This window comes from Notolabrus celidotus, chromosome 5 (genome assembly GCF_009762535.1).
Source record: "Notolabrus celidotus isolate fNotCel1 chromosome 5, fNotCel1.pri, whole genome shotgun sequence".
Classification (NCBI taxonomy): Eukaryota; Metazoa; Chordata; class Actinopteri; order Labriformes; family Labridae; genus Notolabrus; species Notolabrus celidotus.
In genome coordinates this window covers 9,102,359-9,113,754 of record NC_048276.1, presented here as the reverse complement: position 1 = coordinate 9,113,754, position 11,396 = coordinate 9,102,359, and the positions used below count along the sequence as shown (strand labels likewise).

The 11,396-nt window shown below is 41.7% G+C and overlaps 1 protein-coding gene across 1 annotated transcript; it reads right to left on the bottom strand.

Annotated features, from left to right (window-relative positions):
• Nucleotides 1-4,579: 4,579 nt before the first annotated feature.
• Nucleotides 4,580-10,618, bottom strand: bach1b (BTB and CNC homology 1, basic leucine zipper transcription factor 1 b). Its single transcript, XM_034684637.1, has 5 exons — nt 10,332-10,618; nt 9,963-10,212; nt 7,298-8,734; nt 5,852-6,058; nt 4,580-5,757 (listed from the first exon to the last, which is right to left on the bottom strand). Exons 2-5 carry the CDS (start codon nt 10,200-10,202, stop codon nt 5,440-5,442), a joined length of 2,202 nt encoding a protein of 733 aa, XP_034540528.1. The 5' UTR covers nt 10,203-10,212; nt 10,332-10,618; the 3' UTR covers nt 4,580-5,439.
• Nucleotides 10,619-11,396: the final 778 nt, after the last annotated feature.

Sequence of the window (11,396 nt, the reverse complement as noted above, 5' to 3'; positions counted from 1 at the left end):
CTTCCATGTGCCTATGTGGAATGCCAAAGCCTGACCTGGGGAGAGCACACATCCTCTCTCTTTCATGTGCATACATGAAAAGCCAAGGCAGGGAGAGCAGCAGCAAAGACACCCTGGGGTACAGAACAGAGCAGGCATCAGTGACAATAGGACACTGTTGACAAAGGAGCTGCGGGGGAGGAGGTGGGTTGCAAAGCAGTTTGCAGGGGAAGCAACAAGACAAGGAAGGCTGCCAACAGGATGTGTAGATGTAATCAAGTGGGCTGTCAGCTGTTCGGGCTGGCGTTAAAAGCAGCTGATGTACTGTGGGCCAACTTGACTTTATGGCCTGCCTGAACTACCGCTATGCTTGGTTAGTTTAAGCAGATATGGTTTTATGATCAGATTGCCATATTGTCCGGATTTAAGACTTTTTCCCTTGAAATACTCCTGAAAAAGTGGGCTCATCTTGTATTCATGACCTTTAAATGCCAATATTCACTCACAATGGTGGAGGATGAGACGCCGGTAGCATAGCGGTTTAAGCGTGTGCCCTATATACAGAGGCTATAGTCCTTATCGCAGCGGTCATGGGTTCGACTCCCGTCCTCGACCATTTGCTGCATGTCTATCCCCCATTCTCTACTCCCCACATTTCCTGACTATCTTCAGCTGTCCTATCCAATAAAGGCAAAAATGTAACTTTAAAAAGACAACAGTTGAGGAAATCACTTATCTGTGGAGAGAGTGTACCCTTCATGACTGAGGCCAGCTGTCACTAAAATACAGCACCAAGGGGATGAAAGATGGAGAGACAGTGATAGTCCAGGACAAAGTGTCTCAAAGTAAGCCAAGTTATTCAACAACTGTAGTGGAGTTATGATGCAGATTGAAAGATGATGCTGATCAATACGGACAACTGTCAAGCAGCCAAGAAATATGGAGGTCTCTTTCCTGAAATGAATCTAATAAAATGGGGCAAGGGGTGTCATCTTAGTGGTCTTATATTCAGATAAATACAGGGGTTTTTTTGTGAGTTAGTGTGTGAGCATACTTTCATGCCAACCCTGCAGACATCCAACAGTGTATTTATAACTATAGGCCAGATCTCAACAGTATCACATGTCTTCCTGTAAGTTCTTTGTTTTAGTTTACGGCTTGCACATTAAAGACCTGATGAACCCAGACATCACCTTTTCCCCAGGATTACAACCTTTCACTACGAGTCTGGCTCATCATGCGGTCATGTGTGAGTATAAATCATGTGACACCACCTTGTTTCCACACTATAGATTTACTGAACTGATTTGAACTTTGGAAAAAAGCTGCATGCTCACTGCAAGCGCACAGGAACTCAAACACACACGTGGCTGTCTCTGCAGGACAATAACTCACTTTCTCCGTGTGACATCATCGTGATCAGCACATCTCCAGCTGACTTGTGGATTGTGATCTACATTATTTGTTGTAATGAAGCAAAATGACTTGGTTTCACACGTGACCCTGTGTTAGTTTCTTTTCATTGATATAGTGTGACAACAAAATGCACTCACGTCCATTAACCTTTGACCTGGAACAAAGCATTTGACGTGCTAATGATCACTGAAGTGCTTTAGTTTCACACATCATGGCAGGAAACAGTGCTTCCAGAAATGTGTGTGCTTTATGTGTGTGTGTGTGTGTGTGTCTCAGGTTCTCATTAAAGCCACATGACTGAGTGGATTATTCTCTGCATGTGGGATAAGATTTGGTTGTCTGCTCTTGGCTCACAAGAAGACATTACTAGCTACAACCCAATGAATGATCCAAAAATAATAAAAAATAACTGCTTTGGACAATTTGTGTCATCTGAAATTCATCAAGCAATATAAGAAAACATAAAACATAGATAAACCAAGCACAAGGATTAAGATACAAAATCACTCCTGACTTCAATCATGTCCTCAACACTTGTTTTAGAACTCTAATTATATTCCAAAATATGTAAATCACAATAAAACTATTAGCAAACTTTTATTTAATTACGCAGCAAAATCCCAAAGTTCTAGTCTAGTTAACTATTCCAATGACAACAGCTGGCACAGATCTAACTCTTCATTACTGGGATTTTAGGCCCAACATATTGTGCTCGCTGTAGTTCTCAGAATGTGCCAGAGAACCACCTACAGAAAAAAAACACCCACATATTCTCTCTGTGAGAAACAGAGAGGGAGAGGGAGATGGAGTAAAAGCAACACTGATGCCTCGTCGCAATGAAGGGTTGCAGGGAGGCTATGTCATCAGGAAATCATGCAGGTAAATACAAGCATCAAACGGGTCACTGTTACCCACCTTTAAGACTTTTTCCATGCAGATTGAGACTGAGAACTCTCTGCTTAAACATAAAATATACAGCCTGCTTTACCAAATGCACAACAGTGTGTCTTGTCTGATAAGACGGTTTGAAACTCGAGACATGAAACATTAAAGCTGACGGGACCAAGTCTCCTTCATTCTGCACTCTCAATTTTTGCTCATGTTGTGCCATCTGCTGGCAAATCAGTCACATAGCAGCATAAAAACAATACCTCTCCCCTTTCCATTACTGCTCCCTCCTTTATTCTGAATCAAACTGATTGAACTTTCATGCTCAAGATGACAACTAACTTCCACAACATGATTACCTCATTGAAAACCACAGAAGTTAACTCTGTTGGATGTACACACAGAAACACACATGGGTCTGCACTTGCAGGCTTTAAAGTTGAAGTGCAGCCACTTGAGGATAACTGGATTTTAGACTTAATTACACCGTGTGAACACCGAGCAAATGACCTCCTCTATTAGGGCGACTTTCTCATCTCTAAGCCCTGGGACCTCAGCCACTCTCTGTTCCCACTCCCCTGTGCCAAAAACGATTAAAACCGAGCTGATCTCCTCTTAATTCTACTCCTTTGATACAAGCATGAGACGGAGTAGTATTATAGTGGTTTACAGACCTTATGTTAGGGTTGTAGCAGTCTAGGCAGTATTACATTATGTTTAAAAAAGAAAACAAAGAGATTAAATATTAGCTTTTTGATAATTAAAATATCCCCCAGAGAGAGAGAGGGGTGTGAGGACAGAGAGGAACTTCAAGAGTAAATTAAAAGTGGCGAGGAGTGAGTGAGTGAGACTCAGGAGGGAGACACATGAAAGGGTAGGCGAGGTGTTAAATCATTAATATATCTGTCCAGGTTGAGAGATGAGTCCTCTGAAGACCCCGTGAGCTTGGTTATTCATCACTCACACTGAACGCTGACAGATTTTACATCTCATTAACCTTACTGATGGCTTTTCAATGACACTGCATTGCACTAACTACCATATTCACAAGTGGTGGAGTACAACACACATCTTCTGTTTAGAGTTTTTTTTTTTAATTTTTAATTTTGATTTCTTCAGTGTCGCTTATGCGTAAAAAAAAAAAATGCAGCAATCCATTTGGACGTTGTAATAAATGGGTACAAAAGGCATTTTTGTACAATAAAAAATAAAAGAATAACAAAAACAGGATATACTGTACACCTCCATTGACTTTGTGTGAAGTGCCACTAGGGGGCGATAAGCACCAGCTTTATCAGGCATTACTGTGAGGAAATTAAATCACATTCTTATATTATTAAACATCACTAGACAACTTCACACCCTCAAAAACACTGTCCTCCAAAATTAGCATTATGAGGCAGAATTTCTTCATTAAAAGGAGTGTTTCTGTTCTGTTACATCACTTTATTGTGCTCATGTTGTTAACCCTCCTGTTATGTTGCGGGTCAAATTGACCCTTTTTAAAGTCTGTTTTAGGCAATATATATTCATCCAAACCAGCAAAATGTAACATAAAAATCTGGGCAGCATGTGACAGAAGAGGTATTGTGTTAATTTATCAACATCACTTCATAAAAAATATATATATAAAATGAAATAAATACAAATCTATGTCATGTAAAACGATTGTATTTATATTTAGGGCTTTCCAATGTTCATTAAAAAAGTTTTAACATTAATTTTAATGATAAACGAGTGAGTTATCCTGATTGAACTTTGATCTGTGAGAATTAAAGAACACCAATGGACCAAATCTTGCTTTAAATGGGTAGTAATGGAGTAAAAAATTAGACTAAAACAAATGTGTATTGGGATTTTTTGGGGGTTCTGACACTTTTGGATAATTGAATGTGCCCTGGGTCAAATTGACCCAGGAACATTATTGCTGTTCCAGAGAAACAGACATAACAGGAGGGTTTAAAAAAAAAACAGCTGCATTGTCTGTCAGCTGCACTGATAGTCAAAATGAATGAAAAACGCACATTTGATACAGTTAAACTTGATCGTGATGAGTCAGAGTAATTCTATACAAAGTGGGTGAAGTTGAGTGCTTTGTACAAGCAGGAAGAAATTCTGTGAAAGTTAACAAATAAGCTACAAAACTAGGAGTAGTAGCTTAGATGCACAAAACTGATGAGAGTAATGGAGCAGGAATCAGCTCAAACTGCAGCCTATAAAGAGACATTGCTACATTGTTCTCCTGACTCTTCACTGTTGATAAGAGTGTGAGAGATAGTCCGGTTGTGGGTAACACAAAGAACAGACATGTGTGCTTTGTTCATGTACAAAAGCCTGTGGTGTGCTTTCTTTACACAGTACATTACACATATTAAGGTTAGCTTGTGAGGTCTGTTTTTGTGAGGAAAGTAAAGCTCCAAGAGTTGTGTGTGCAACAGAGAAGAGCTGTGTCACTGTGGTCAGGCAGCCACAATGACTGCTTGAAATATGACAGTCAGAAGGTAAGCATCACGTGCTGAGTCAAGTCTTTCTGTTGTCGTAAGCTGTTTTGAACCAAACACTGTTTGCAAGAGGTAATATGTGTGTGCTGTATTTTCCTGTTATGACCTGAGAACCTCACTGTTCAAACTGTATTAAAAGTTGTTCATGAAAAAATAGAAGAAAGAAAATGTGCACGAGTGTGAGTTTGTTGTCCTGAGGTTACAAAGCAGTGGAGCGCAGTAAATATTTAAAGATCGTTGTTCATGATGTGTGATTAAAGTTGTGATTGTCTTGAGCTACGATTTTGATTTTTCCAACATTCAATATGGCGGCATTCATTTGTGAAGAGGTACTCGCCTTTAACCACAAAATGAGCTGTCAGGCGATTTGTAAAGCAGCAAACACGCTACATGAGGTCATCGAGACTTAAAATGATAAGAGAAGTAAACTGAATGGTTTCGGTCACCTGGAATGTATCCCTGTGTTATTTTTAAAACTGAAAAAGGAGCAGGAGTTTATACAAAATGTGCTGCTAGTAATCCCCATTACTCAGTGAAGAGTCTGTGGTTATTCCTTCAGTTACAGTATGATACAAGGAGGAAGTTTTTGGTTTCATATGTTCGACGGCATCATCCAGACTCAGTGATTGTTGCATTATTTGTGATTCATGTATCTCTACAGCTGTTGCCGACCGTCTCCTGTAACTGTGTCCCTGCTGGAGCTCGGCAAACCCCCCTCTGATGCCGTGTACTGATGAGAGCCCACAGAAGAGGTCAACAGAGGTGACTGTGAAAGGAGTGCGTCTATGTGAGGTGAGAAGGAGGACAGAGGGCAGTCTGGGGAGGTGTATTTGGTTAACACTTGGAGCTGATCTGGCTGCAGGTTAGCTTCGTTGCACACCTTCTGGCACAAGGAGGAGACGTTGTGACACGTTGTCAGCTTGAGCTGGCTCAGGTGGCTCCTCTCTGTCATCAGTTTCTCCCTCTCTGTCCTCTACAAAAACAAAGGCAACAACTCTGGTTCAAATATCTGTAAGCAAAAGCAGAATAAATCATAAAAGTACTGATGTAAAAATTTGTTATTTTACCAGCTTGTTGATTTCACACTGCAGGTTATGAATGCAGTCGAGCTTCCTTTTGCGGCACCGCTGAGCTGCGAGGCGATTCTTGCTGCGCCGTCTCATATCGTGGACAAACTCCAGCTGTTCGTGTGTTAACACCTGCTGCTTCAGGAGCTGCTGGAAGTCATTTCTGCTCAGATCCACGATCCAGTCAACAGAGAAGGGCAACTGCATCTGAAAAACACCCAAACAGAAAATAACAGGTTGATTTAGAGCGGCAGGCTTGTACAGCAAAGAAGTGGCGGTTCTGGGGAGGGGCCAACAGGGGCCAGTGCCTCTGTAAAACTGAACCTAGCCCCCCCTGTGGCCCGCCCCTCCACACCAAACAAATATTATACACTAAAAAAAGCTTCGGTATTGCGCCGATGTTACAGGTGGAACACATGCGTGTGGCACTTGGTTCCAGTCCCTTAGAGCGCTAAGGGACTCATGTTAAGTGTAAACAGCCAAACAGCTGCTGTCAGTCTGCATTTTGATATAGTACACAGTATATATGTCTAGTATATAGGGATGCACTGATGTTTAGCCAGTTTGTTCTCAGCCGGCCCCCTCCCTTCTCATTCTCTTTTGTCAGGATTGAATGTGTCCCTCTGACAACACCCTTGCCCCCAGCCTGGCCCCCCCAGTAAAATTGGTCTAGAATCGCCACTGCTGCAAAGAGGTTTGATTTATGAATATATCATGAAAAGTGCTGAAGACACAAAATGATCATCGTCAAATAATACTACAGAGGAAATCATGACCAATTTCAGGAAATAATTCAATGACAAAACATATAATTAGATAGAAGTCTATGATTAAAAGATCTGTTTAGAGGTTGTAAAGTAAGCCAGAGCTCAAAGTGGTAATGTCACTTAAATAGCCCGTCATATTCCTGCCAAGCTGTTAATCATTAAATCTTAAATACGAGGAGTTAATGTTTAAAAGAGTAGGTCAGATACTGGGTAATTGCTGGTGCCAATGTGTGACAGCAGTTAGTAGGCAGTATAAATGTTGTAGGATTTTATCGCTGGTATTATAAAAATATGCTTTCTGTTCTGAGATGACCTCACTTCTTCACGGTTAAAACTTCCACTTTGATGGAAATAGTCAGGATCGAAGCAGCAGAAGTTCCTCAAATGTGTTGTTTGTGTTCCCTGTAGTCATTGGTAACTCAATAAGCTGAGCTGTCACTTCAGCTTGAACTGGACTCTGAACTAATTAACTCAACACACACGGTCATCTCTTTTTGTACCTGTACCAAAGTCTCTTATCTAACACAAACACTGTGAAGTCATCCGCAGGTAGGCCGAGCTGATTCATGTTTATTCAAGCAGATTAATTGTAGCACAAGATGAACTTGACACTTAAAGGTGGCAGCAGCACAGATATGCAGAACAGAGTATTTAGTGGGGAGCTGCTGAACTTGCTCACCTGTCTGGCCCTCTCTTGTGTGAAGGCCTCACTGTCTCCCTCTGTCTCCGTCTCTGAGTCTCCGTCATCCCCCGAGTTAAAAGATGATACTCCTGACTGAGACGTCCCCTCACACTCGGACAGCTCTGCACCTTTCCACAAACATTTGTTGCTTTCCAGATCTATGAAAAAGGGGCAGCTGGTGCTTGTGGAGGAGCTGAGGTTGACGTGGAGCCTCTCTAAAGATGCACTCTGCCCCCCTTGTACGCTCCTTGAGTCGGAGGAGCTTCTTGCGTTGAGGTCCTGGAAGTTTGTGGATCCGTCTGACCCAAGTCGTTTGGCAAGGTGCTCCGCCACCTCTCTTTCCACGGCACTTCTTTCTCTAGCGTTACTTACAGACATGGCTGCCCTCTCCATGCTGCAGTTTAGTCCTCCCTCTATCCCATCATTTGCCTTTTCCTGCTTTGCCAACCTCTCTTCTTCAACCTCATGAGGAATGGACACTTGTGCACCAGCGCCCCTTGTTTTAATGTCCTCTGTAATGACCATGCTGAACCTCTTGTGCCCCGGTGACCCAGTGATTGCAGGGTCACTGAGGGTCTTCAAGGGGCAATGGTGCAATATTAACCCAGATGACCCCTCACAGGGCGCTGTACTTAGCCCTGAGGCAAGTGGTGGTAGGTCTGAAAAGCCTGTGTCTTCCTCTACATCCACATCCATTTTATTTTCACTCCATTTTCCCTGCACTTCTTCTGCTTCTCTCTTAATGATATCAACCTCAGCCTCTGCTTTCTGGCCATCTATGACACATTTCCTTGTGTCATTAGCCTCGCTTTTGCTTTGTCTGATGAGATTTGAGAATGAACTTCCAGAGGGTCCAGCCTCACTTTCATTTTTAATGTTCACACTGCTGGAGCATGGAGAGCAGGAGAGCTCACAGTCATCCTTGTTTAATGTCACTGGACTGTTCCGACTTTTCTCAGTGAAACAAGCTTCTTTTCCACAAGCAAGCTGGAACTTGCGATACTTTGGACCCTGATTAACAGGGTAACTTGTCCCTTCAGCTACAGGTGTAACCGTGCTCAAACTGCTCTGACTTCCCATTTGGCTGTTGACAGATTTGTTACACAGAAAAGCCACTTCCTGCTGAAACGGTGAGTCAGCAACTGGTTTGACTTCTTTCTCATCCAACAAAATATCGTCAGAGTTTATGGCGCTGTCATCTTTTGATGACCGCCCCTTGCAATTCTTTTTACAGCACGTCTTTCTTGGAAAAGTAGCAGAGTCCTGCGTACTGGAAAAGAACTTGGGGAGGAGGAAATCAAAGCAGGCGTCATCCAGGTCTCTGAAACCAAGAATGGAGGCGGAGTTGCGCACTTCAAGGACATCATCTTTACCAAAGAGAAGTTTGGACGTGTAGGCGAACTTCAACAAGGGCTCAAAGCCAGCAACTGTCACCTGTGAATGCAGAAACACAACACACATTATTAACAATGTATGAACAATAGCAGTAGATTGTTATATCCTTTTAAACCTGATAATCTGACCCAGATTATGTTTAGCAAAACAAAGCCCAGGTATCTAAAAGTTTACTGGTGAAGAAACCACCACATTTGCAGTTCCTCAAAACTCACACCACATGAGAAATAATCTAAATATGCAATATGAACAGGGATTTGATGAATAGATATATCAAACACGACCACATCAGAAGCAAAGTTCAAACTGTAGATTATACTTTGAAGACCAAACATTTCAGAAACCTAATTTATTTCATTTTAGGTTAAAGCTCCTGTGCAGAACTTTTGATTTACGTTGATTTGGCGCCCTGTGTGGCCAAAGCAGTCCTTCTTCTCTCTTTGCAGAACTTGTACATTTGTTGGTAGCATTTCTGACTAAAATATCCTCCTGCTCTCTTTTACAGTGAAATATTTAAGCTACTCAATGTGAATAGTTGCTGTGGGTAAACTTTAAAAAAAAAAAAAGCCTGTTCTGCAGCATGCTGTAAATTGTTTTGTCTGACACATAACCCCCATGGCAGTTATAGGCATTAAAATGTACTAAATAGAAAACTCCAATGAAGTTGCTGATGGTCTTGTGTTTTATTCCTATTATTTTGAGGCTCATATAGATGCATCAAGATTAATTTGAGCCTGTTTTAAAACCGCTTGAATCCTCCACAGAGGAGCTTTAACTTTTAAATAGCCCCACAGAAATCACGAAGAAGCAAACACTTTCATATGTAATTCATAGCTTCCTTCAAAGGCATTAATTATTTGCATTCAAGTGACAAATAATGATGATTTAGAACTACATACAGTTAACACCCTGGCAGAATTTGTGATATTTTGGCCATTTTTCAGAGAATATGAATGATAAGAGAAACACTTGTTTTTCACTCATGGTTAGTGGTTGGGTGAAGTCATTTATTGTCAAACAACTGTGTTTACTCTTTTTATGTCACAATGACAACAGAAACTACCCAAGACATCCTAAATTCTGCCTGGATATGTAAACTTGTGAGCACAACTGTACCAAACAAATATAATCTAAATAGATCTCATTCAGTTGGTCTTTGTACTGGTTGAGGAAATTATGTTTACATGTCTGACTCCACTTTTGCACAGATTTGTTGTGGGACAGTATGCCTTAAGACAGTATAGCATTAAGAGGTGACATATCTAACCTCCTGTGGCAGGGTGATGATGGCGCCATGCTGTGCCAGCGCGGAGATTCTGTGCGTAAAGTACTCGCTGCAGGAAGCGAGCACTGATCGGTGGGCTCTGAAACTCTGACCGTCCACCACCACGGTCACGTCACACAACGTGTCCCGGCGACGCTGCTCGTCCAGACGGCGCAGCACATGTGAGGAATGCACTGTAGACTCAAATGTAAACACAGACGAGCGAGGGGCTAACACCGCCATCAGGGAAAACCTACGAGTACACACAAACAAACAAACCCACACTTCATGGTTATAACACAACGTTCTTTTCAGGAGGCACTCTTAAAAAAAAAAAGTTGTAAATAAAAATAACAGAAGGAACATGCCTACCTTACAGAGATCACTTAATATATCCAAGTCTTAGAGCGTTACAGAAAGTCCCAGCTGTTGAGTCCACATGGTTATTTCTAACTGGAATGCCATCCAACAGGCTGCGTTTCCCAGAAAGCCTTATCAACTCGGCTACAAACTAAAAACTGAGCTTGACTCAGTCATATGGCCTGTGTGTGAATATGTGAGAGGGAGGGAGGGAGAGATAATGGAGGGAGAGAGTGAGTGTGTGTGTGTGTCTGTCTGTCTGTATGTGTGTGGGTGTTTGTGTGTGTGTGTCGCAACAACTCTGGGTGTAACAGAGCGAGTGCTGACTCATGCACTCCTGCTGATATAGAGTGAGCAAGCAGTTTCCCACCCTTGGATATGTCTGGTAAATCAACAAGCGTGTTCCCAGAAAACTCTTGTATAGGTTTACCTTGAGCACAATGCAGAGATTAAGGTGGAGTTTGTAGGTAAAAAATAAAATAAAAAACCTCTGCATGCAAGATAATGTGTTTTAAGCTGTAGAGTTCAACTTGTGGAGGGGTTATGGATGTTTGACAGGGTAAAAACAAAAAAATAATTCACACGTTTTAACCAGGGAGAGGCTTTTAAGGTATTTAAAAGGTTAACTTTTCTCAGGAGGTCTGTTTTGGGTCATATCTGTCGTGTTTTTCAAGGCAGGAGCCTGTGCGGGCTCAGTCTTTGGTATGTGTTTTCGTGTCTGACAGAGAAGGAGAGAGAGAGAGAGCTTGCTACAGAGAGAGAGAGAGAGAGAGAGAGAGAGAGAGAGAATCTGTCAGAGGCTAAACAAGTTCAAAGCTGTAGCAATGCAATTAATACACAGTGGTGGATAGTAACAAAGTAAATTTACTTGAGTACTGTACTTAAATACAATTGTTGAGTATTTGTACTTTATTTGAGTATTATTTTTTGAGGGGGAACTTTTTACTTTTACTCCCCTACATTTGAAAGACAACTATCTTTTGACTCCAAAATCAATCCTCTAGTAACTTTACTTTTGCTTTGAAGTCAGCTGATGAGTTCTCTTTTCTGAAATCAGATCCCAAAGACTGTAAACTG

What these genes read in the sequence shown, in the direction of transcription:
- bach1b (XM_034684637.1), bottom strand. Translation starts at nt 10,202, where the DNA reads ATGGCGGTGTTAGCCCCTCGCTCGTCTGTGTTTACATTTGAGTCTACA. An exon ending in CACAAGAGAGGGCCAGACAG is followed by an intron (nt 6,059 to 7,297) that starts GTGAGCAAGTTC and finishes GGTGTTTTTCAG; the next exon opens with ATGCAGTTGCCCTTCTCTGT. An exon ending in AGTGTGAAATCAACAAGCTG is followed by an intron (nt 5,758 to 5,851) that starts GTAAAATAACAA and finishes TTGTTTTTGTAG; the next exon opens with AGGACAGAGAGGGAGAAACT.